We start from the raw sequence: 27,029 nt of genomic DNA, 5'->3' as shown, positions 1-27,029 counted from the left end.
TGCATAAATAAACTTAAAAGTAATAATATTTTAATGAATCTTCTCCATTATGGAAATTGGCCATCATATAAGGCAAAGTGAAAAAAATCTCTATGCAAAACTGGATCTATTCCTGTCTTCTGGTTCTGTAAAAGAGCATATAATTGGCATCACCTATTCTTTCAACAAATATTTCTTAGGTGTCTTCTATGTGTAAGTACTATGCTAAGTAGTAGGTATGCATATAAGCAAACAAACACCCAGAGGATTCAGCTATTGAACAATTGCACAAAAATAAATAATTACCAATCCAGTGATTGCCAGGACAGAAAATTAAACAGTACCTCCCAGAGCTTAACTCTGGACCAAATTTAGACTGGGAGACTGAGGGATGTGTTCTCTGGGCAAGTGTTTTTGAAGCAGAGCTCTGAAGAGGTAGCCAGGTGGGGGGAAGCATTGCCAACAGAGGGAACCATGCCTGCCACAGCCCTGAGGTAGTGCCATCAGGAGGCCCATGACACTGGAGCAGATGAGTGGGAGGCTGCACCCCGAGGTCTGGATTGCACCCTGAGTGCAATGGAATAGGTGCCACGGAAGGCTTTAGGGCAGGCGCTCAGTGCAATCCAGTAAACACTTCTGGAAGATCGCAGTGATTTCAGGTGCAGAATGGATGGTGTGGCTCTGTGAGAACAGTGAGGAGTAGATGAAAAGGCCACATCTGAGGGTCCATCAGCAGCTCCTGTCAGCCCAGTCTGGCACCCTACCCAGACGCTAGGTAAGCCAGGCTCTCCTCTGAAGAGATCTTAAGACTCAGATTCCCACAGACCAGTGGGAAAGGTCGTTTCCCACTTCTTCTACCTTCCGCTCCTCTTCGAGCTTCATCCATCCCTCTATACAACTCATCTTTGAATGCCAGATGAAATGGGGTCCCCCACCTCCCCCCATTTTAAAGTCAGGTGTTGGCTTTGTCCAAATGAAGCCTGGTCTCAAATTCTAAGACTGTTTCCAAGAACTAGGGATTCAAAGGATGCAAGGAAGTGTTAGTGGTTACCCTGAAATAGTTTGTGAGTATCTGCAAATGCATGGGAAAAGTTCTCCACAACTCGATTTCATGCTAATTCCAAGTGATTCCTTGTAGAGCTCTGTGAAGACCGGTGGCAACTTTCTGAGCATCTGTCTTGCATTTGCCTAACAAGTTAATTAACACTTTTTGTCACTCTGGCAGCTTTGGAGCAGAGGTGAGGGGGAGGGGGGATGCGACAGCCAGTGCTGCCTCGGGTTAACCCTGCGTTCCCCCTACGCAGGAAGAAGGCAGCTGAGTGTAGCATTGTCAAGGCAGAGGTCTCCGCACTGACCTCTCTGATTCTTTCTGCAGCTGGGGCACCCAGGGCGACTTCTCGACAACTCATGCACTGCCCGCTGTGAAGGTGAAGCTGTTCACAGAGAGCACAGGGGTCCTGGCCTTGGAGGACAAAGAGCTCGGACGGGTAAGCGCTCCCCATCACACGTTGCTCCAGAGAGCCGTGTCCCCCGGTCCCATGGGATAGCACTGCCAAGTCCTGAAAGGTTTGGTTTCAGGTTTGAGTCCCGGGCTGTACTCTCCATCGGTTTTGTGATCCTGGGCCAGTCCCTCAACCTCTCTGAGCCTCAGTTTCCCCTCTTTAAATCTGGGCTACCAGGAGGGCACATTGTAGAAGACAGAGCAGGGGTTCTCAACACCCTCAGACCCAGACACCCGTTAGAGCAGAGATTTGTAATGTCCCTTCTGTCTTGAAGTGAAACTCTCAGACTATTTATTTATTTATTGACTTTTAATTTTTTCTTTTTTTTAGTCTGTCTTTATTTTTGAGAGAGAGCGAGAGAGAGTGCAAGTGGGGGAGGAACAGAGACAGAGGGAGACACAGAATCCGAAGCGGGATCCAGGCTCTGAGCTGTCAGCACAGAGCCGACATGGGGCTTGAACTCACCAGCCGTGAGATCATGACCTGAGCCGAAGTCGGATGCTCAACGGACTGAGCCACCCAGGCGCCTCTCAGACAATTTAACAACCTAACCACCTGACAATTTAAAAATCAATACAGTGACATAATATAAAAGAGAAATAAAAGGGAATTAATAATAAAATAACTTCAGGGTGCCTGGCTGGCTCAGCTGGTAGAGCATGTGACTCTTGATCTCAGGGTTGTAAGTTCGAACCCCACATAGGGCGTAGAGATTATTTAAAATAAAATCTTAAAAATAATAATAATAAAATAATTTCAAAAATGTAGCGATTCAGGCACCGTTGCACTAGAAGACCTACAGAAGGAATGCTTTCCTTGTTCCCATATGGAGAATCACTAGGCAGGTGACAGTCACAAAATCCGCTGTGGAGGGTGGAAGCTGAACAACTTACATATCAGTGAACTGATTTCCTGAAACCATCAACCAAGGAAACAAAGTTTCCTCGGTTTCCCTGGAAAAGTGCCAAAATTACTTTGCGTGTATATTGTTCCAAATTACCGAAATTCAACTGAGCAAAGATTAAAGTTCTCATTGGTAATGATTCGTGGATAAGGCAGCATTCCATCCAGTCTGCAAGTAGAGGGGGCTCCAAAGAGATGTGCCAATGGGGCAGGAAAATTATTAGCAAAAGAAAAGGATTGTTTTAGGCAAGGTGGCTTTCCTTGAGGGTGAAAGTGAGGGGTCTTATCTCGCAAATTACCCCATCTTTCTTTGCAGGAGGATGGGGAGGGCAGACGCATGGGTGCTGATTGGAAAATTCCAGACTGACGTGTTAGGCCTACATTTCTGGGGGAGGTTGGAACTGCAGGCAGATTACGTACTGAGCACCGGTTTGGGAATAAGGTCTAAGTGACACCACTTTGGGCCTCTGGTTTTCTTTTTAACAATATGTAAACAAAAGATTTAAGATCTGGACTCAATTAATTATAGACAGGCTTTTCCACCTCCATTCGTATCCAGTGGGAATATTTAGAAGTTAGGTGAGATTCAGGACAATTCCTCCCTGGGGAGGAATGTCTCATTCATCGTGTGGTATGTCGAATCCCCAGGCCCCGCCCATTCAGTACCAACAGAGCCCAGCACCGTTCTGTCAACCAAAAATGTCCCCCAAATTGCTGAAACATCCCAAAGGGTGGTACCAATCCCTTTGAGCACCCCTGAGATAATAGAGACATTTCTTCTTACTTCTCAGTTATTGACTCTACACCAAACAGCCTGTATTTTCAGGACATAAGTTAGATTTGCTAGCTTAAAATGCTTCCATCACCCCATACTGCTTATAATAAAAATCTGAACTCTGTAGTATAGCCTACAAGGATTCATGTGATCGGGCTTCTGCCTACTTCCTCGTAGGTAGTTGTGACTACCTTTCCCCTTATCCACTATGTCCCAGCTTCGTTGGCCAAATTTCAGTCTGCTACATAAACCATTCTTTCCTGCATCAGAGGGCTTTCTCCCTGAGTGGAACGCTCTCCCCACTGTCCACAGCTCTTCAAAAGGCTGCCTCCTTCCTTGCATCAATGCCTTCTCCTCCTAAGAGACTTTTCCTGACTGCCCATCTTCCTTCATTCACTGCCTCAGCCCCCTCTCTACTAAACTTCTCGCCAAGGAGAGAAAGAGAGAAGAATTTACAGAAATGTTGGCTTCTGTCTCCCCTACTGGATGATGAAAACCCCGTGGGCATAGAAGCCTAAACTATTTTGTTCACTACCCTATATACCCAGAGGCCGGCACAGAGACTCCCAATACATTTCATTTCGTACTGGTTGATTACATAATCCCTTCTGAAAACTGTATGACTTCAGCCAAAACTTTCAACCTCTCTAACCCTCTGATGTGTCATCTATGGAAAAATGAGAGAATACCTCGAGACTAGCACACAGGCACACACTTCTAACAACGCCAGCAAGAATACATTAAGTGTGCTTTCTTTTTTCTTCCTTTTTTGCCTGCTTCCTTAATCTGGCTTTCATCTATACAGCTGACCTGGAATCGTATTACTAGGATTTAGACCAGAATATTAGTATTCGGAGAGAAAAGTCCAGGAATGCTCAACTTGAGTCCACAGAAGGTTCCCTGGAATCCAGGAACCCCATGAAATTGTTTGCAAATGTTGAGGTAGCGAGGGGGCATATGTACATTTTTCTGGACTTGCCAGTCCAAAGCATTCACCAATTTCTCAAAGCTGTTTCCACTCAGAAAAGTTAACCCCACTGAGCTAGTCAAACCTTTTGTTTTATAGAAGAGAAAACAGATTCCCACAGAAGGCAGGAAGCTTCCCTAGACCCACCCAGTTGGTTGGTTCCCATGCCCTGTACATTTGCCGGTGGCCAGGGCACTGCCCAGAGGCTCTGCAGTCTCTCACCGATGCTATAACCCTGTTATAGCATGCTATATTATCTCACCGATAATAACCCTAATGAGTTATTACTCATCTTGTACGGATGAGTCCGCTGGGGCCCAGAGGAGGTAAGTAACTTGCCAGGAATGATGTTGACTCATCTCCAGGACAATTCCCACTGTATCACATCGTCCCTGTGCAGAAATAAAACCCTGGGCTCTGCTGCTTTGACGAATGCCACGAGCTTGCCACAACCCTGTAGTTATTCATTTCTTAAGAACTCATTCTCTTCTCCAGCCCCATAGATGTTCCCCTAGATATGAATTGACTCTTCCTACTGAGACACTTTCTACCAGTTGCCGTGGAACTGGCCTGCCAGGTCCATGTGCCAGTTGGGGCGCCCTCCTCTGGAAGCACCTCCACAGGCTGCAGCTGGTGATGACTGCTTTCTTTTTCTAAGTGAAGCAATTCCTTGTACCCCTGGGGGAGGGTTTCTATGCTCTAATTGCTCCCAGGCTTAGCAGGACACAGACACATTTGAAATCCCAGTGCTACATTCATTCATTCAACAACATTTAGTTTGTGCCATATTCATTATGTTTTTCTTTTCATTGACCTTTTTAATTGAAAAAAAATTCATGCATTGTAAAAAAGAAGTTAATGGATAATAGTGACAATGAGTGATTGTTCCCACCTTGCCCTAGTGTCTTCTCCAGGGAAAAGCCTTGTTTTCAATTTGTGTATTCTTCCCCTAGTGTTCTATGCCTGTATAAGCATAGCATATACAAGCATATGTGTACATATCCCTCTAAAAAAGAAAGAACGAATGAATGAACGAACAGCAGGGAATAACTGTATACATACTGTTTTGTACTTTGCTTGAAATATCAGTGTATTTAGAGATTAGTTCACGTCAGCCCATACTGACTTGCTTCCTGTTTCATAGCTGTGTAATATTCCAGGTATAGATGTATCATAACATACTTAGATTATTTCCAGTCTTTGGCTGTATAAGCAATGCTTCCGTGAATAACCTTGAATTTATTTCTTTGTGCATATGTGTGTATATGCGTAGGATGGTTTCTCAGAAAATATTTTGCTGAATGAAATCTGAATTTTGACAGATTCTACCAAATTGTCCCTTAAAGAGTATACGCCAATTGATACTTCCACAAAAGGCAAAAGTGAGGGTTACTCTGCACCCTTGCCAACCCTGTAATATTATCAAACTTCCATTCACTGGATATGATTGTGAGCCCATGGTGTCCCATCATTTGTGGCATGCAGAGAGCAAACAGGACTAATGACAGGCAAAAATCTTTAACTTCAAAAGAACATAAGGGATATAGATCTAAAAAAACAGAAATTATAGGGGCGCCTGGGTGGCTCAGTCGGTTGAGCATCTGACTTCCACTCAGGTCATGATCTCACGGTTTGTGAGTTCGAGCCCCACGTTGGGCTCTGTGCTGACAGCTTGGAGCCTGGAGCCTGCTTCAGATTCTGTGTCTCCCTCTCTCTCTCTGCCCCTTCTTCACTCATGATCTCTCTCTCTCTCAAAAATAAATAAACATTAAAAAAAAAACAAACCAGAAATTATACTGCAATGTGGTAAGTGCTCTGCTAGAGGAAGAACACCTGGGAAGTGCATAGCTAGGGGACGCAATCCAGTCTGAGGGTCAGGGATGCCTTCCTGGGGTCAGGTCAAGTGGATACGGAGGTAGGGAAGGATGTACAGGCTGAAGCTTGGAGACGATCAGCCAGGAAAAGGCTCAGGGTTAAAACAGCACCCCCCCACCCCCCACCCAAGGACCTGCCTGTGCGGCCAGGTAACTAAGAGAAGCTGGGGCTGGCCGGCATGCTGCTTACTGCGCAGAGTGGGTTGTGTTCCCACATCGGCATCACCACATCAAAGCGCAGCACACATGGGCCTCGGCTGAGATGACAAAGTGCTCGATTAGCAGCCTGGAATGTCCAGATGAGGTGTCTGGACTGCTCAGGGCTCACGTGCACCCAGGAGGACCCTAATAATTCAGCAGGGCTGACACATACAAAGGAGACGTCGACCCGTCGGGCACATGGTGGGGTGGGGGTGAAGATGGAGAAGAACAGCAGTGACCTCACCTCTCCATCCACCCTGGAGAGGAAGTCTCCCCGGGGAGCCACCACACGGAGGAAGTCTTTGTGGAGCGGCCAGTAATGAGCTGTGGTCATTCGTGTCGGCGAATGGACGCCATATTGCCGGTGGGAAACACGCCCAGAATCCATATGGTGGAAGTCCTGTTAACGAGCTCCGGGCGCCCAGAGCGAGGCTCCTGCTTTGATTTTGCCAAGTGGGCAGGAGCAGAAGGAGGCTCGGGGGCTTGCCTGCTGCTGTTCTGGCCCTGGCTGGGCTTTCTCTTCCCAGCCCCTCCCCGTCCTTGCTTCCCAGAACATCACCCCCTTCACCTCTCAGGCCAGACTGGCTCAGGAGAGAGGGGCAGCTTCCCTTGGAAGGGCGGCACCTCCCTCCATCTCCCAAATGCTGGGGTCCCCGGAAACGGAACAGGATATGGAGTGACCTATAGGGACGGGCGTTCTCTTGAGGGGAGGGAGAGGTGCACCCCCACCCGCACCCCCAGTGGCACCTTAACGTACTTGCCTTCAGCATCCTACAACGTATTATACTCTTCTGGCACCAGTTACATGAATTTATACATTTTACGATACAATTTTAACTAAAGCAACCCTCACAAAATGAACAAATGGTCTAAAAAAGATTACTACAAAGTGCTATAATCTTTTTTTTTTAATTTTTTTTAACATTTATTTATTTTTTGAGACAGAGACAGAGCATGAATGGGGGAGGGGCAGAGAGAGAGGGAGACACAGAATCCGAAGCAGGCTCCAGGCTCTGAGCTGTCAGCACAGAGCCCGACGCGGGGCTCGAACTCACAAACCGTGAGATCATGACCTGAGCCGAAGTCGGACGCTGAACCGACTGAGCCACCCGGGCGCCCCAAAAAGTGCTATAATCTTTTTTTTTTTTTTTAATTTTTTTTTCAACGTTTATTTATTTTTGGGACAGAGAGAGACAGAGCATGAACGGGGGAGGGGCAGAGAGAGAGGGAGACACAGAATCGGAAACAGGCTCCAGGCTCTGAGCCATCAGCCCAGAGCCTGACGCGGGGCTTGAACTCACGGACCGTGAGATCGTGACCTGGCTGAAGTCAGACGCTTAACCAACTGCGCCACCCAGGCGCCCCAAAAGTGCTATAATCTTAAGATGCTACTATTGCAAGCCTGGCAAAAAAAAAACACACAAAAAAATGGTGGAGCTGACATTGCCTTACTGAGCAGGACCTCTGTCACCCACATCATGAGATAAAGTCATTGCCAGTGTAATCAGATAAGATCAGGTGTCAGGCAAGATGTTCTGAAATTATTTACAAGACTACTTGAACTGCTTGGGGCGCCGGAGTGGGTCAGTCAGTTGTGCGTCTGACTCTTGATTTCAGCTCATGTCGAGATCTCAGGGTGGTGAGATCGAGCCCCATGTCAGGCTCTGACAGCACAGAGCCTGCCTGGGATTCTCTGTCTCCTTTCTCTGCCCCTCCCCTGCTCATGCTCACTCTTTCTCTTTCTCCCTCTCTCCCTCCCTCTCTCTCTCTCTCTCTCTCTAAAAATAAATAAATTTAAAAAAACAAAAGACTACGTGAACTGCAGACTTACATCTAGTATCATTAACAATGAGCCTTGCCCTAAATATATATGATACCTTAAAATATAGCTAATAATAGTTCCAAGCCGCCATAATTAGCGAGACATGTAAGAATACAGTTTTTGGGACACCTGGGTGGCTCAGTCGGTGGAGCATCTGATTCTTGATTTCGGCTCGGGTCTTGATCTCACGGTTTTGTGAGTTCCAGCCCCACGTGGGCTCTGTGCATTGACCACACAGAGCCTGCTTGAGATTCCGTCTCTCCCCCTCTCTCTGTGCCCCTCCCCCACTCATGCTATCTCTTTCTCAAAATAAACTTAAGGGGAAAAAAAAAATATATATATATATAGTTTTTATCCGTAGCTCATTTTTAAGACTTCTATATTTGTGTGTATTTTATGATATATATAATAAGCTAATATATTAATACAAAGTAAATGTAGATAATGGAAACATAAAATATAAATATAATGATATCTAGTTATATAACTTACATAGATATATAATGATATTTTATATATTTATATATTGATGGTGATATATTTTTATATTGGTCGCAATATATTTACAGGTATTGGGCTATTTGCTCAGCATATTTTATGGGCACAGGGCATGGTCAGAAAAACTTGAACAGCCTCTGGTCTGAAAAATCAGGCCTGGTATTTCCATCATGTCATACATAAGACATTGGGAAAACTCAAATTCTGTGTTTAGCAAAAATGGATGAATTTTCTTTCATCAGAGTCAGGGAATTTAATGGGTGGGGGGGTGTGGGGAGGGGTCAGGCCCGGAGGGAGAAGGGGTGAAAATTCAGCACCAACGAGGCCTATCAGAGCGGGCCGATTCTGCTTTTCTGCCACACCGACTCGCTCTGCCCCGAGCTCCTGTTGTGCCGCCTCACGGGAAGCCATATGCTCCCACCCTCTACATGCCAGCCGGGCACATGAGGGCAGTGAGGCAGGCAGCCTCTGGAAGGCCGCAGGGTCCGCCTCCAAGCCTCTGAACCCCTCCCCTCCCCCTGCAGAGGTGAAAGAAGCCCAGGAGAGAGGCGGCCTCCCCCTGCACCCAGAGAAAGGAGATGCTTTGAAAACATTGCCAGAGCAGCATGCAACAAATCGGGGCCCGCGGCCACCACAAAAGCACATCTTAGCAGGCCCAGCTTTTGTCGCGCCTGCATTTAATTCCTGTTCCCTCAGTCCAGGGGATTTTCCAGATATTCCACTCCTGCCCCAGTGCGTGTTCTTCAGCCCCCACGTGGCTCCTGAGAACTCCGGTCACAAAATGAAGAGGCGGATGTCCCGAGTTATCCACTCCTTGCCTCACTTGCAGCCTCCGAGACAGAACCTCACATTGGAGCCCCATCTCGGCAGCGCAGGGTCAAAAAGACGCTTTCTGAGAGCCCATCCTTCCTGCTGTGTGGGCTTCCTTTCAAACCCGGACAGATTTCGGTGTTTGTTAGCTGAGGAGATGCCCCATGCGTGTGACCATCTATGTAAATGCGTGACTGTCAGCCAGATCCCTCCCTTCCCTAGGCCTCTCATTTCTCATCCATCCCATAAAGTCCCTTCCGCATTCCCCATGGCCTTTGAGAGATTTCCTCCTCCTGAGACAGGGGAGCGAAAAATGAGCGGACGGGAGGTGCTCTACTGTGTAATCTCTCATGTCTTTCTTTCATACATCCGCCTTCTTATATGGATGATGAGCCTGAGTCTCTGTCCTGGGTTGCTTTGGGACTTCAGAATTTCAGAAAGATGCACAAGCAGAGTGACCGAAATCATGATTATTACTTTTCCTGAATTAGCCAGGGAGAGAGAGGAGAGCAGGAGAACACCATTTCTGCCCGCTGGCTGGTCTCTGCTTGGCACGAGGCAGCCACGGTTGGTAGATGAAGCCTTGAATTGCAGTCCTGTGGCCAAGCCTCTGTTTCATTTAAACGCCTCCCTGGGAGCTGGGCAAGACGCGCAGCTTTTCAGCAGCAGAGTTTCTCGTTGAAAACAACACGCCTGTAACAGTGTCTCCGCTTTCTGGCTAACATGGATGTCCTTTTCGCCTACAGGTTATTCTCCACCCTACCCCAAACAGCCCCAAACAGTCAGAGTGGCACAAAATGACAGTCTCCAAAAACTGCCCCGATCAAGACCTCAAAATCAAACTTGCTGTCCGAATGGATAAGCCTCAAAACATGAAGCATTCTGGGTAAGTGTTTCTTCTCCAAGTGGTAGTTTGGGAGAGGTTTTTATCCGTTTCTTAAAAATTTTAAAAAGAAAAAAGCTGATCTTCAGAGAACTGCATGGAAGGAAATATAAAGGATTCATGAGAGATTCTTGGTTTTTATATTTACTATAAACTTCAGTTTTTATAAAACTTTTGTAAAACTTCTTGATTTTTATATTTACTACAAACCTCAATTCTTATGATTACTGGATGTGCATTTGTGCTGCCAAAATAGATTGATTTCCTTCTTTTTTTCTAATAGGATTTCCAGTGCAATTCAAGCATGCTAAGTGATTCTGGTTTAGGAGGTTTCATTGGCTTTGTGTACCTTTCAGTGGCATCTAGATCTTTCAGACTCTATGATTCATCCTCTCGCACCTTCTTTAACAACCACGTCCAAGAGACATGAGCAGGTGCTATAGGCGACTTTCAAACAATTAACGTTAAATCAGTGTTAGAGTGTAGTGTTCAGCGAAGTCTTTTAAAAAAATGACCGAAACATAGGAAATATATGATCATTTTCAGTTCTTAAGGTTGAGAGGCATGAGCAGTTATTTCAAGTAGCATAAAAAGAATAAACGAAATAAGCTTCATTTCACAGATCAAACCAATGATTTGTACAGGAAATCTTCATTGACAACTGGGTAATGCCATGGTTTATTCCATTAAACTGCTTGGACACCACTCTCTCAGTAAATGTGATCACTTAGAAAGGAGTTGGGCCATATCACTGAAGAGGGGAATGTCTAACCAACAGAAGGGAATGGATTGTTTTTCAATTATTCTGTGGGTACCGTTTGCCACCGGCTATCATTCTGCTTAGCTCCTCTAGAAACATCTCATTAATTCCCTTTGGGGTGTATGCATTCATGAGATGGTTTAAAGTCATAAAATGGAAATGAAAACTGAGAATTGATTATAATTCTAGAGGCTTAGTGCTCTACAGTGCTAGAGGTTTAGGGGCTACAAAAACCCAAACCCAGGGACTAGCCAGTGAGTAAGACACATTCAAATAGAAGCATTTAAAGAGGTCCAAGGAGAGAGCGGTTAGGACAGGAAGTACACACCCCAGCACATGAGCAGACCACAGCAGCATGTGATCAGGAAGTAAAGAATGATGTTGTAGGGAGTTAGTGCCTTGGTATTCCAGGGAACATGGAAAGCTCAAGGTTTCAAGAAAAGATAGGTACCTCCCAGTCAGGGCACCAGAGGGAGTCAGGCATGGGGAACCCCAGAGAAAGAAAAGGTTTCCCAACAAGCTGGAGACCCCGTACTGCCCTTGAGCTCTGGCACGGATTTGAAGAATTTGGATAGCATTATCCTGAGACCAAGCTGTTCCCAGAGCCTGAGATGGGGTTTTGCCACAGCTGTTCTGCCTGCGGCCAGTGGACAGCTGTGGGAGAGTGAGCCAGACCCTTGCTACACATTTCGTCTTTTTTCCACCATCATGATGAAGGGCAGCTAGCTTCTCCCCAGTTACGTTAGCATCTCATGAAGATGTGTCATGAAGTGTTTGTGAAGTCGCCTTTTCCTCCTTCTGATCATACTCCTGGCATCTATTCCAAATGTTAAGTGGAATTTCTCCCCCTTGATGTAAACATCCCAGTTGCGAGACAAAGGGTCAGAGAATTCTGTTAGGTCTTTATAGCATACAGGAAAACATTCTTCATCTTTTGCAAAAATACTTGCTCATAAATGCTCAGTAACTATTTGCTAAAGGAACAGGAGCATGAGCAGGATAGAGTGAGCAAGGGAAAGAGAGAGAGAGAGAGAGAGAGAGAGAGAGAAATGAGGAGGGTAGGACAGACTGAAGAGAGAGACAGAGACAACAAAAATATGATTGGATGTATCTGTCCTCAAAAGTTCAGTTTTTTAAAAAAAACTTCCTTATAGGATCAGCAGCTCACCCCACCTAGTATGGAGTTTCACAAGCACTCCCTTATTTAATTCCCACAGCAAACTTTACATACCGAGTAATTTCCCCAGGGGACACACTCCCATATCCCACATTCTCTTCATTTACGCTGCTGGGAACTGAACTAACTGATTTGAATTCAGTAATTTTTTTTCTTTTGGTTCATTTGTAAAATTACTGAGACATTTCAAGCTATCTTGACCCTGCAGATGACAGAAGAAATATGTAACTCAACTTCTGACAGTTTCCACAGCTATTTCGTGTTTCTAGACTCCCATGTAAAAATTACCCATCTGCCAGGAAATATACTAGGAAAGCCTAAAGTAGCCCTGAAAAGTAGACAATAGCTTTCTTAACAACACTGCCAGAGACCCATTGTGGCCTAAATCAGGGGTGGACAAAATTAGTTCCACAAGGGATGACCCAAGGAAATTAAAAGAATTTCTTATGGACTACAATTTTTTTTCATTTAAACTTAAAAAAGCTTTCTCGAGCTCTATTGTGTAGGGAAGGAAAGAAATATCAGAATAGTGTTACAGCTTAAAGAATGGTAGAGAGAAAGGAATTTTCAAGAAGCATGGCTGAGGTTATAAATTTTATCTACTTTAATGTTTATTAAAACATAAAAGGAAAAATCAGAATTACTGTAAATTAGTCCTTGTTGGTAGACTGGGACATTCAGAATAACTTTCCTTATTGAGCAGAAAAATGTTAGTGAGAAAGTCAACACTATTTTGAGGCCTTAAGACCTGAGTATCTGGGCCTATTTGACAATAAGCAGCTCCTCAGAGAGTTATTTTTCATATTTTACATCCATATGGTGTTTTCAAGTTCAGCAAGTGCATTCACACGCATGTTCTCATCTCTTCCCTGAAATAGCCTCACAAGGACTACGTATCATTATCCTCCCATCTTAATAAATGGCCTCTCCCTTCACCCAGTTGGCTCGGACCAAGAATCTTGGGGTCATCTTTGACATTTCTCTTTCACTTTCACCCCCTCATGTCATCCATCAGCAAATTCTATTCACTGTACCTTTGAGAGAAATCCAGAGTTCAGCCTCTCCTCACCACCACCATATCACCATTTGGATCCAAGCCTTGAACCCTTAACTCCCTCACTTGTGCCTTTACTGATTAAGCAGCCCCCCTCCTGCTGTCCTTCCTTCCCTGTAGTCTGTCTCCCAACATGAAGCCGGAGTAATTTTTTTAACACACAAGTCAGATCCTGCCACTCAAATGCTGGAAAACCTCCAATGATTCCCCATCTCACAGTCAAAGCCAGTGTTGTTACCATGGCTACGAGGCCCTATCTGATAAAAACTCCACTACCTATATGACCTTGATCACGCTTCCAGCCACAGTGGCCTCCTTGCTCCTCCCCACCTCCACGTGCACCCCTACCTCAGGGCCCTCGGCCCCATCTTTCCCTTGGATGCCTTTTGCCTTGGATGCCTCTTCTCCCCCACCCAACTTTCCACCTGGTTCACCCTGATTTCTGCATGTCTGTCTGCCATGTCAGAATGCCTGGCCCACCTGTGTCTTCTCTCTTTCTTACTCTGCTTTATTTTCAGCAGAGCACTCATCATCAACTCACACATCACATATTTCTTTGTTTATTAGTTTGTCGTCTCTCTTCCCCATTAGACTCTGAGTTCCTTGTCATCAGGGACCTTTGTCTCCCTTGTTCAAAGTAGCTATTACAGGGCCTACCAGGTAGTAAAAGCCCAATAAATTAATCTAATTGTTGGATAAATGAGTAAGTAAATGAATGAATTCCCACTTTACATATATGGGAAACAGATGTGGGGGTGGTGAACAGTCCTGCCCAAGTGAGAGTAAGCATTAGAGCTGTGTCTAGAATTAATTACATTATTCCTTCTGGTTCGACCTTAAATGGAGGACCCAAACTTGAATGAAATAGCTCCCCTGATTCCACCTTGGTTTCATTCAATGAACTGCCGTGCCCCAACCCAGAGTAATTTACAGCAAATCTGATTTTCCTGTTAGGCTTTAACAGAACTTGCAAGGGATACAGTTTATATGTCTCAGCCATTCTTCTTTTTTTTTTTTTTTTTTTAACGTTTATTTATTTTTGAGACAGAGAGAGACAGAGCATGAACGGGGGAGGGTCAGAGAGAGGGAGACACAGAATCGGAAACAGGCTCCAGGCTCCGAGCCATCAGCCCAGAGCCCGACGCGGGGCTCGAACTCACGGACCGCGAGATCGTGACCTGGCTGAAGTCGGACGCTCAACCGACTGCGCCACCCAGGCGCCCCTCAGCCATTCTTCTTAAAATCCCCGTTCCTCTTCCATTTTCTTAGCTGTGCTGTTGCTTTAGACGTCTTGTTCTTCCAACTATCACATTCCTCTCTCTTCCCTGTAAGTCTCCAAGACACCGCTCAGATTGGCATAGACTCTCAGACAAGACTGCCATGACTGACCTAATTAAATATTTCTAGGGTCCATTTTATCTCCTTCGTTGGCTTATTTTCTGTAAATGCCGATTAAATCAAGTTGGCTGATAGTGTTGTTGAAATCGTCTAAATACTTCCTGATTTTCTATCAATTATTGAGAGAGAAGTATTGTAATCTGTGACTATAATTGTGGATTTGTTTGTTTCATCTTACAATTCTGTCCATGTTTGTCTCATTTATTTTGAAGCTCTAGTATGAGACGCATAAACATTTAAGGTTATTGTAACTTCTTGATTAATTGACCCCTTTATTATTATGAACTGTTCTTTATCCCTCGTAATATTCTTTGCCCTGAAATTTACTTTGTGTGACAGTAATACAGCCCCCCCCTCCAACTTTTTAAAAGACTAATGTTAGCATCGTAAATCTTTTCCATCCTTTTATTTTTAATTTATGCCATTAGAGTCAAAGTGCATTTCTTGTACGCAGCATGGATTTGACTCTAGCTTTTTGAAATCAATCTGAAGATCTCTGCCTTTGAATTGGGATATTTAGCCTATTTGTATTTATTGTGATTATTGATATAGTTAGGTTTAAATTAAATTGCTGTTTGTTGGGACACCTGGGTGGCTCAGTTGGTAAAGTGTCTGTCCTTGGCTCAGGTTATCATCTTGTGGTTCATGGGTTTGAGCCCGCATTGGCTTCTGTGCCGACAGCTGGGAGCCTGGAGCCTGCTTCGGATTCTGTGTCTCCCTCTCTCTCTCCTCCTCCCCCACTCGTGTGTGCGCACACTCACTCTCTCTCAAAAATAAACATACACTAAAAAAATTGCTATTTGTCATCTTGCTTTTTTTCTGTTTGTTCTCTCTGATCTTTGTTCCTTTTTCCTCTTTTTTCTTTTTTTCCTTTTTTTTTTCTTTGCCTTCTTTTGGACTAACTGAATATTTTTATGATTCTGTTTTATGTTCTTTGTTGTATTATTGTCTGTAAATGCCAATTAGGTCAATTACTTAGGATATAATCCTTGGCAGTAACCACTTACCAGCTGTAGGCAAGTTGCTTAACCTCTGTGGACCTCATTTTGCTCGGCATAAAGTCACGATAGTTTTGCCTCATAAGGTTGTGAGAAATTAAATGAGTTACTACATGTAAAGCATTTAGAACAGGGTCTGATACCTGGTAAGGGCTACAGCTGTGGAACAGCTGGTGGTGGAGGTTATTCTTACCAGTGTTTGCTATCATTCATTTATGGTGCTTCTCCCCAGTCCATGCATCTTCCTGCTGGGCTGTGGCAAGAAGCCTCAGGCATCTGGAGTCTTTGCACCCTCCATGCTCTCACTCACTCTCCAAGGAAGGGAGAGATGCCTCCAGAAAGAATCTTGGTTTTGTCTTAATGTGACTTCTCTTCTTTTTTTTTTCAGTTTTTTAACATTTATTTATTTTTGAGAGAGAGAGAGAGAGAGAGAGAGAGAGACAAAGAGACAGAGCACAAAGAGGGGAGGGGCGGAGAGAAGGAGACACAGAATCTGAAGCAGACTCCAGGCTCCGAGCTGTCATCCCAGAGCCTGACGCGGGGCTCAGACTCACCAGCTGTGAGATCATGACCTGAGCCGAAGTCGGACGTGTAATTTCTGGCTCCACAGCCCGCCAAACTGAAACCTCAACCTATCCTTGGTCTCCATGTCCCTCTCGGCCATCCTTACCCCCTCGTGAGGGGTCCAGGGGCAAGTGATTCCGGCCGAGGTCCTGAGGGGAGCCTGTACTCTTCTCCCTGCCCTGGCTGCTCCTCCCCAGGCATCCTGGGAGAAGACATACAGTAAAACATTTCCCCATGAATAGCTATGGATCACCCACCATGTGTACACCTAGTGCTAAGCCCAGGGGATGTTTAATAAATAGAACTGAGTTACTAATTCATCGACACTCACAAGCATCAGAGGAAGGAAGACCGTCCCGTTTTTTATACAAGTGACAAGTTACAAGCATCACCATGGGTGCTGCCCTGCCAAGTAGTCCCAAGACCCAGGGATGCTGGAGCCAAGGGGCCATGGAAGACCCAAGAGTATCTTTCTCTTTCCTCTGTTTTGTTGTTTGTAGTTCACTCTGGCCTCTCATAGAATGAAACTGACAGGGACGTCTTTCTACTAAGACTACTATTTCTACTACGGCCACTGCTACTACTAAGGATAATGACAAGCCACAATATTACCTAACATCACCGAGCACTTACTATGCGCCAGTCTGTGCTAAACACTCACCGTGCATGGTCCCCATCCGCCCCCACAACACCTTGGCACACTGTCCCCATGTTACAGCCGAGGAAACGGAGGCACAGGCAGCTAAGCCAAAGGGCACTTGGTGGCAGGGTCCAAACTCACACACAGGTGTTTCCACCCTGAGTCTGAAATACAACCACCAGGCTAAACTTTGGCTCCCAACTCTGGAACGCTGATTTATTTGTAAATCCAGATTGCCACCATCCCGATGGCCCGAAGAGAGAGTCGAGGGCCACTAATGCCCATGCAGATAGATCTGTCTGTAGTGTGAGGAGCTTGAGGGGAAGGCCACCGGTGCATCTGCAATGACAGAACTCCCATCTGCTGCAGGTACTTTGCGTCCTGTCTCCTGAGCGCGTTTCAGCCTAAGAGAATACAGAGCCGGAGCTGACTAGACAGAAATGATACGGTGCAGCCCTCAGTTTTTCTCGGTTTTGACACCTTCTGGTATGTGCCAAATTAGCAATAAATTCTGAGGAAAACCTCCGAGGGAAAGCCCCTCCTTCACGCAAACCAACTGATACTTTGCAAAGGAGGATTGTTGATTTTTTCTCCGATCCCACTCAGCTTTCCCATTCAGAAGGCTTTCACCGGAAAAGTCCGATTGGAATAGCAATTCGTGTTCTCATTTCAGGAAAGAAACACAAGTTCGTGGGGGCGCCTGGGTGGCTCAGTCCAATAAGCAGCTGATTCTTGATTTCGGCTCAGGTCATGATCTCAAGATTTGTGAGTTCGAGCCCCGTGTCAGGCTCTGCGCTGACAGTGCGGACCCTACTTGGAATTCTCTCCCTCTCATCTCTTCTGCCCCTCCCCCCATTTATTTATACAGAAATAAATTCTCTGTATTCCTCTGTCTCTCTCTGTTTCAAAATAAATAAAGAAACTTAAAAAAAATTAAAAAAAAAAAAAAAAAGAAACCTAAGTCCTTCGTCTAAAATGGAACGAAGAACAGTGCAGTGAAAAGGGTACTCTAGAACCAGACTATTCCGGGTTTCAGTTCTGGCTGTTCCGTTCACCAGCTGTGGAATCCTGAGCTGGTTACTTGGAGTGCAGATCCCTCACCTGTAAAATAGGAATAATAATGTAATGAAGTACCTAACCATAAGCATGTACTTTGTGTCGGGTCCATGAACCAAGGCGACATGGCTCCAGACTCCAGGCCTTACCCCCTCCGGGTAGGTACAGTAAATTTGAGTAAAGTGCCTGAGACAGCACAGCATACTAGTAAAACTTCATCAAGCAGTAGCTAGTATTTTATTATGCTTCAGTGTGAGTTATATTCTGTGGCTTTTAGTGAATTCCTTTTCCTGCTTTCATTTCCATCAACTAAAATGATAAGTTTCAACGGCACCTGGGTGGCTCAGTAGGTTGAGCGTCCGACTTCGGCTCAGGTCATGATCTCATGGTTCGTGGGTTTAAGCCCCGCGTCGGGCTCTGTGCTGACAGCTCGGAGCCGGGAGCCTGCTTCGGATTCTGTGTCTCCCTCTCTGCCCCTCCCCTGCTCACACTCCGTCTCGCTCTCTCTCTCAAAAGTAAATAAACATTTAAAAAAAAGTGTTAAAAAAATTACAAACTTCGAATGTAGTGTCTGTGTTAACTGTTCTGAATTTCTCTATGTGAGTTCAAGTAAAGGGGAAAAAGAAAATGGGTAGTGGCTGCCAGATATAATTCCAGAAAAGTAGGAGACTGTTATAACCTTGCCAGTCATTACTACAAATACAAATGTTTTCACCCACTTTCTTCATATGATTTTCATTTCATCTGTTTTCCTATGTCCATATGTCCGAGGAGATTTCTTTTCACATATTTAGCTATTATTTACTACTAGTAATGATACACTTTGCTCTGTACACAGAGATAGTTTATAATAAGGCTGACATTTATTGTGTATCTACTTTCTGCTGTGCCTCATGCTCCTATTTCACAAGAATCCTCTCATTTAATCCCCACAACAACCCTTCAGGAGAAGAACCATTCCCTTTTCCAGGGCACCAGACAGTTAAGCGCCTTGCCCAGCATCTCAGAGTAACCATCATAATGAGAACCGAAAGACAATAATGCTAACAAGTACGGGCCAGTGAACCCTCTTCCTCTTTAGCCCTGGCCACACCTCCTTTTGATGTCAATGTCTGCCATGAATATGTGAATATATTATTTTGAGAAGGTTGAGAGCACTGGCCAGGACAGTGGATGGCGGCTGGGGGGGAATCAAATCAACAGTGGAGCTGACCATGTTGGCCTCAGGGCTGATGTACTTACCAGCCATCTAACCACTGCCATGGCCTCAGTCCTGGTCCAGGCACCATGCTATCTCTTGCCCCTGGACCACTGCCACCAGGTCCTTGCTGATCTCCCTGCCTTCTCTCTTTCCCCCTTCATCCACAGTGCCTTCTCCATCCAGCAGCCCCTGGAACCATCTTAAACAGCCATATGATCATGTCTCTGCCCTGGTCAAACCCTTCCATCACTTCCTATCCTGATTTATAATGAGTGTATTAACAATCTGACTTAGCCATTAAAAAGGTCACTCTCTCTGCTGTGTAGTGCGTGGAGTGTGGGCAAGAGTGAAGCAGGGAGACCGGTTAGGACACAGCCTGTTGCTGTGGCCCAGGTGGACATCTTGGAGGCTTGACTGGGGAGCAGCAGTGGGGATGGAAACAGTTGAGATATATTTTGGATGGAAAACCCAAAGAACTTGGTGATGGGTTGCATGTCTTTATGCAGTGTTTTAAAACCTCATCGGAAACATTTACAAAGGTTGCTCTGGTTTCCCAAGATCATGGCCTTCCAAACCCATTGAAATAGAACAAATATATACTGACCTCCTACTACATATCAAGAACCATCCTAGGAATTTAAAAAACACAACAAGGTTCTGTGCTAGGAATTTATAAATAAGAATTTAGAAAGAAGGAATAAGGTTCCTTCCCTCAAAGAGCTCACAATCCAGTAGGAACAATAAATATAAAGACAAATTATAGTAGTATAATCATTGTAACAGAGGAGTCATCCACAAGGCCCAGGGGGGGTGATGACATCAAGGTAGGGATTTAAACTTAGGAAGAATGTGAGTTTGAACATAAGGAGCTGAGAGTAGACAATTCCAGGCTGCGAAGCACATGCAAAATTACACAAGTGTGAAACTTCCTGGTGTGGTCAGGTATTACGGGTAATGTAATGTGCAGACGCTGAGTGTAGACAGTCGAGCAGGGCCAGAGAATGAACAAGTTTTCAGGCCAGGTCAAGATGCTGGATTTTATCTCTATAGGCTACAGTTTCCCTGAGTGGATTTATATCACTGATGGCACACACAATCATCTTAGTGATGTACAGACAAGCGTATGTTCGTTAAATGTTTACGTATGTGTTTTCATGTGAGCCACGTAATATATAAGTAGTGTATCAAGGCTATAATATAAAGTTTTCTTTCAAAATAAATGTATTTGTGTTAAATAAGTTAATTTAAAGGAAAATGCCAAGTAAACCATAGAATAGGTGGGCAGATACAGGATAGATCATGAAAGTGGAATGTGAGTGGCCAAAGTTTGAGGCTCCCTTCATGTAAACAAGGGAGACCCACCGAAGGAGTTTCATCAGGGAAAGGCGTGATAGCATCTGCAAATGGTGGGCCGCATCTCATGGCCAGGAGGGGGATGAAAATCATTCTGGGGGTCCTTGACACCCATTAAAAGTGTCCTCTACCACTGTCCATGGAAGCAAAGCTGTGGGCTGGGACTGAAATAGTGAGGGTGTGAGGGGTAGAGACTGAGCAGAGTGATGAACTTTGCAGGAAGTAAAAATTAGCTGCACTTGGCAATGAAGGAGTAAGGAGGAGGAAACAGAAGAACCCAGGATGACTCCTGGGTTTCTGGCCTAAAGATCTGAGCACATTTTGGCCACCAGCCAGTTCTCAGAGCCCCTGAAATTTGTCAAATGGTATAAATTTTAATTAGGTGCATTCTTCTTTATGTTCCAAAGCGGAAATTCTGTCTGATTCCAGGTGAAGTGAGGATTTGGAAGTTGTCCAGTTGATTTTTATAGCAGATAAAGCCAGTTTGGGAACTTGAGTATTTGAATGTTTTTGAGTATGACCAGATCTCTCCTCACTTGGTCCAGTAGAGCCTGAAAACCAGGGGCCTCACTTCCTTGATTAGTGCCAGTTTAGTATGCGGCAATCCACAAGGCAAGAGGAGTAATTTGAGAATGAATTAGTAAGACCACTTGTAAAATCTCCAGATAGCTTTGAGTTATTCCTCTGTAATTCTTAACTCTCCTTTTATTTCACTTTTCTGTATCAAGATTAATTTCCATCAACAGAAGAGCATTTGGGGAAAGGGGAGAGGTATAGGGAGAACTTTCTATGTTGACGTGAAATTTATTCCCTGTAATATACCTGCATTTGACAGAATTAGAGCAAAGGTGGGGGGTTGGGGGTGGCTCCTGGCTGAGCCTCGACATGAGGCATAGGGGCTGGTTGTAGGATTTGGCCTTCTTTTTTTTCTCTCGTGCAGCTTTGGCAGGAGTTTCCCTACCTAATAGACTTCCAGCACATACAAAACTTAAGTCTTAATGTAACATTTTCCAAGGTGCTTTCTGGAATCAATCAAAGAATATTAGTCAAGTGTGAGGAGGCCACAATTCCTTCTGGGAGTGGAAGCGAACTTTGGCTTGCTCTTCCTTATCCTCAGTCACACAGCGCCAAAATCTGTGTTCTTTTTCTGAGCCATGTGCATTTCCTCGTTTATGAGTACCAAGCTTCACGGTCAAGTGAATTAAACAGTGCAGTCGCTCAGGCGTTAATGCAACTCTGGTCTTTTTCTTTTTCCTTAGGTATTTATGGGCCATCGGTAAGAATGTCTGGAAGAGATGGAAGAAGAGGTTTTTTGTATTGGTCCAGGTAACTCTTCAACTTTGTCTGTCTTAAGAGCCATCAGTATTAAAGATTTGGATTAAGGATTAAGATCAAGGATTAATTAATGGTTTTTATTTGAGGTATAACTTAGAGCACACAGTGCTCAAGCAGTTAGCTTAATGGATTCTTACCCATTGTATAAGCATGTGACTACACTTCAGAGGGACATCGAAATTTCCGCTACCCACAGCACTCCCTTGCGTTGCTTTTCCCTATTTTTACATCACTTTAAAATTAGAAAAATTAAGGCATGCTCGTTATTTTAGAATCCTCGAATGCAGGAATACGTAAGATAAGTGGGAGAGGTGAGCTGCCCGTGACCCAGGGCCCCAGGGAGGAAGCAAGCGTGTGCCTGGTTGGGCCATTAGGAACACTGACATTGTTTTAGAAGAATGTGCTATTTCTAATACCCATTACAAAAAAAGAGTCAGAATTTACTTAGACTTTTGACATCTCTTTTACTGTTCGGTATGTTTGATTTTGAATTCCCTGGTGTTTGGGGGTGGGGGGAGTATGCCACTCCCTTGATTCATAGGGCTTCCAAAAGTCTTAACTGACTTCCTTTAACTATGTTTAAAGGTCTGAAATATATCTTTCCAGATATATATATATATATATATATATATATATATATATATCTCCAAACTCTGTGTCATCCTACAGCTCGCTTTTGTTTTTTTAACATAAATCACTATAGACATTTTTCCACGTTTGCATAGATAGCTCTGGCTCACGTATCTGTAGAATTTTCCTTTTTGAAGGACTTGTGGGCTTCCCCAATTGGAACTATTATTAACCATGCAGCAAGGAACATCTATCTATATATAGATACAGATGTGGATGTAGATATTGGTATTAATAATATATGAGTAATGTATAAATAGTACCTTTGCTCTCTTGTCTATTTAAGAAAAAATGTCCAGAAATAGTGCTGCTTGTCCTTGATAATCTCCCCGCCCTTTTTAAAATTTGGTTCATCTGCTTCTTGCGTCAGGATTTTTCAGTTTATAAGGGCACCTGCCATTGCCTCTTTTTAATTTGCGGTCTCCACCAGAGCATATACACTGTAATTTAATTTGCAAAAAAAAAAATTGATATATGCTGTATTCTGGAAGATGCCACAAAGCAAGGCAACTTGTGGTTTAGTGACTAAAAGTGTTCATGGGGTTACTATGTTCACTATAGGCATTGACTAGTATTTAGAACCATTCCAATTCTAAATCTTAACTATAAAGCAACTGCCTCTTAGGCCTGATGGCCTTGAAGGTTCTACCAACCCTGACCTTCTAAGATGTGACTTCCTGTAGACCTAGTCAAGTCTCTGCTGTGCTACTATGGCAAAATGCATCTCTCTGGCTATAAGCAAGAGGTCATTTTTGCTTTTGTGGTTGCTATGGGGTAGAACAAAATCTTAGAATAAATTAGCCCAAGGAAAACATTGGAATTGTGCCCAAACTCCTAAATAATCCATAGCTAGGCAAGGAGTATATTTCATCCTGAGATACACTTCTTCAAACTGTCAACTGACCAGTATTTATTGAGCATCTTCTCTGTGTAGAGCACTTCTCTGGTAGGTCATAGAGAAGAACTATGAGGCCTGATCTTTCACTCCCAGAAGGGAATCTGTCAGAAGTGCTTTATATATGCAAACAGCAGAAACAGACCCAAGCTAATTAAGGTAATAATAACAGGATGTTGAAAAAGCTGAATGAGCCATCCTTACTACGACAGGACCCAGAGCAGTGCCAGAAATCCAGGTGGAGGGAACCCTGGCTGTGTCATTGATGTGGTCCTAAGACAAAGTCTGCTCTGAACATTTTCTACCCTTGTATCTCCAGTCAGTGGCCGAATATGAAAGAGAGATCAGTTCCTCTTGGGTCACACACCCAGCTTTTAGCAGGGGCAGGCCATGCCACTTTGATTTAACAGTCCCACTGGGCTGTCTCCAGTGCAAAACCAGGATGCCATGACCAGAAGGAGAAATGGATGCTAGGCAAGCAAAAACATCTGGTGTCCTCTCTAAAGAGAGGGCATTATAAATGGAGAGACAAAATGCACCAAAAAATACAGTGCAAGATTATGGACAGTTCTCCCCCATCCAGCGCTTCTCGCTGGGCAGAGCGGCCTTTCTTGGAATCGCTTGTGAGGTTGCCCGGCCTTTCCCAGTAGATTATGTGCTGTCTCAGGGCTGGTTTGGTTTCCAATTTATCTTTGTGTCCTTCCCTCTTTCCCCTGCCACACACATACACATCGTCTAGCTCAGTACCTGGCATGGGCATCCAGGACATGTTTGGTGGAATAAAGAAGGAAAAGAAAGAGAGGGAAGAAGGACCTAGGCTAGGCTTCAAGTGGTTCTGAGAAAGGAAAGATCAAACGGCCTGGAGAGTGGCCGGTGGCAGCTTCCCAGAGGAAGCGGGACAGGTGGCCCTCTCACCATGATACACAATCTCCCCTCCTCCTCTGAGCTATTGGTCCACTGGACACATGACTTTTCTCTGAAAATCTTTGAAATGATGACATACTTAGGAGAAATAGCTGACCTCTCGCTTTGCAAGCGATTTCAGAGGGAAAAAAACTCTTCAGGAAAAAAAACACGAGGAAATGTGCCCAAAATATCAGTGAAGCCTGTCTGTACAATATGTACTGAACTGAAAAGGAGAGAATGATTGTGTTAGGCGGTATAACTGGAACACAGACATCTCGGGGCCTTCACGCTGAGCTTTCTACCACAAGAAGATATGAATCGCACAGTCGCTAAAAGCCAAGTTCCGCGCTCACATGTGAAAATCAGCAGAGGGCATACATAGCCCGTGTAAAGTTCCACATCTTTCCTGGACAGCTGAAGAGAACACTTTCGGGATTTCAATAGGTTTCACTTACACATGATTCTCATAACTTTCAAGAGCCATTGAGGTGCGTTGGGGACGTCGATCGTCCAAATATAACCTTCAGTTCCAACTTAAATCAGATTCCTCCCTTAACAACCTCTGTGGCCAACACAGGTGACATGACAGCCCACTGTCACAGAGCCCTGTTCACGGCAACAATGTCTAAAAGCAGTTTGATCCTACCTAGAAAATATTGCATTGTCTTTGGATTCTTCCCACTTTTTCTCCTCCATTGTTTAAGTGACCACATTTGCAAGTGTTTTATCACAATGATAACCCAAAAGCTCACCCCCTTTGAAACAACCCCAGTGCCACCATAGTTGCAAGAGTGCCAGGTCTGGCCCAGTTCAAGGGAAGCAAAATCTCTGAGGCTGCTGGAAGAGAAGGATGATGGGACGAGTAGTAACAATCAGCACCCAAGAGCTGCATGCCATGTTGATTTCAGTCACAGGTATAAACGATCACCAGTTTCTTTTTAGCCACCAAACCCTGCCATCGAAACTCAAAATGCAGAAGGGAAACCAGGAGAACCCACTCTGGCCAAATGTGGGGATGGGTGAAGGAGCTGGGGAGGGAAGCAGATTCCCCTCAGCCTGCCTCCCACTCCCCAGGCAGCCTTGGAACAAACTTCAAGGACATCAGCGTGCAAACCACACATAGGAAGTATATGCTACTCGAGTGACTTACTGAATATTTCTTCCTTTCTACTCATGTTAGGTCTCGGGAAGTATTTTTACAGAGAGTTTGTAATACATGATTCCCAACACAAATATGAATTCCATTAAATTTAATTTCAAGGAAAACAGTGCGGAAAACCTAAGAGGAAGAGAACACACCCAACACCAGTCTCCTCAAAATCCTCTCCCCTCCCACCCCCAGCTCTCCTCCCCCCCCCCCAATCACACATACAGACAAGCACATAGAGTCTACATTTTTGTCTGTAATGAAGAACTATTAATTCGCCCTAAATGAGATTTCCTTTTAGTGTTACTACTTTGGGGGAACCAAAAGATAGATTGTAAATGGACTTCCTACTAGCCAGGGACAAAGGGTATCCTCAGAGGGTTTCTGTACCAAAGCAGCGATTCCCATTTTTAAGGACCGAGACTAAAATCAGAATGGATGTGGCTGGACGCTGCCCCCAACCTGGGGAGTTCTGTGCCACAGACTTAAGTCTTCCTATGCAATGAGATGGTGTTCTCCAGTACAGGCCTGGACCACCGGCTCTGGGTACTATTTAAAATCCACATCCCAGAGCTCCTGGGTGGCTCAGTAGGTTAAGCATCTGACTTCGGCTCAGGTCATGATCTCACCGTTCATGAGTTCAAGTCCTGTATCAGGCTCTGCACTGATTGCTCAGAGCCTGGATCCTGCTTCGAATTCTGTGCTCTCTTCTCTCTCTGATCCTTCCCTGCTTATGCTCTGTCTCTCTCTCTCTCTCTCAAAAATAAATAAACATTAAAAAATAAAATCCACATCCCAAGTGCCATCCAGAAGGTTCTGATTCAGTAGGTCTGGCATAAGACTGGGGAACCTGTGTGTTACAAGCACACCAGGAGATACCGTTGCTGGTTGCCCAGAGACTACCTTTAAAGAATTATTGCCTCAGTGGTCGTTGTTCTTTTTAAAGCAAAGGCTTCTGGGGTGCCTGGGTGGCTTAGTCGGTTAAACGTCCAGCTTCAGCTCAGGTCATGATCTCACAGCTCATAGGTTTGAGCCCCACATTGGGCTCTGTGCTGACAGCTCAGAGCCTGGAGCCTGCTTCACCTTCTGTGTCTCCCTCCCTCTCTGTCCCTCCCCCACTTGCACTCTGTCTCTCTCAAAAATAAATAAACATTTAAAAACTTAAATAAATAAACAAACAAACAAATAAAAAGCAAAAGCTGCCGTCCCCTTTAGACCACCCCATCTCAGAGTTTATGACCCCATGGAGTTGAGCATCAGAATATCGATACAGATGATTATATGCAAATGACATGAGAAAGCTTCCTCAGCCATGTTCCTTTAAGTTCCAATAGATGTCTCAAAAACATGGCTGCAAACTCTAACTGAAAGAGTAAGGGGAAATGAGTCCTCAGCACCCCAAGTCAAGAAGTTGCTGGTAAATTCATTCTAAACCCTGGAAGCCATGGGAAGAACCAAACACACTGGTTACCATTATTAGGAACTCTGACCAAACCAATGCTAATGATAAAGGTGCCAACTCCATAGAGCCCTCCCTAGAGCTCTCCAGCTTGGGTGGGTAAGGGGAGGAATGGAAGTGGCCAACTCATCACCCAGACCAGGCTAGGAAGTCTCATCACTATGATCCTTTTAGTTTAAAAATATTTTTACTAAAAATATAAGATAAGATAAAATACAATACAATACAATAAAAATATTTTT

The 27,029-nt window shown here is 44.6% G+C and overlaps 1 protein-coding gene across 13 annotated transcripts in view; it reads left to right on the top strand.

The window, feature by feature from the left end:
• CADPS (calcium dependent secretion activator) overlaps window positions 1–27,029 on the top strand; it is a 483,782-nt gene that overhangs the window by 287,507 nt on the left and 169,246 nt on the right. For all 13 annotated transcript variants that reach the window (XM_047847306.1, XM_047847316.1, XM_047847337.1 and 10 more), the window contains 3 exons: window positions 1,355–1,466; window positions 10,078–10,217; window positions 21,675–21,741. In XM_047847306.1, the coding sequence (XP_047703262.1) occupies window positions 1,355–1,466; window positions 10,078–10,217; window positions 21,675–21,741 (319 nt within the window). The remainder of the gene's footprint in view (window positions 1–1,354; window positions 1,467–10,077; window positions 10,218–21,674; window positions 21,742–27,029) is intronic.

This window comes from Prionailurus viverrinus, chromosome A2 (assembly GCF_022837055.1).
Source record: "Prionailurus viverrinus isolate Anna chromosome A2, UM_Priviv_1.0, whole genome shotgun sequence".
NCBI classification, from domain to species: Eukaryota; Metazoa; Chordata; class Mammalia; order Carnivora; family Felidae; genus Prionailurus; species Prionailurus viverrinus.
The sequence above is the reverse complement of the archived record's forward strand: the minus strand, read 5'-3'. Positions and strand labels throughout refer to the sequence as shown.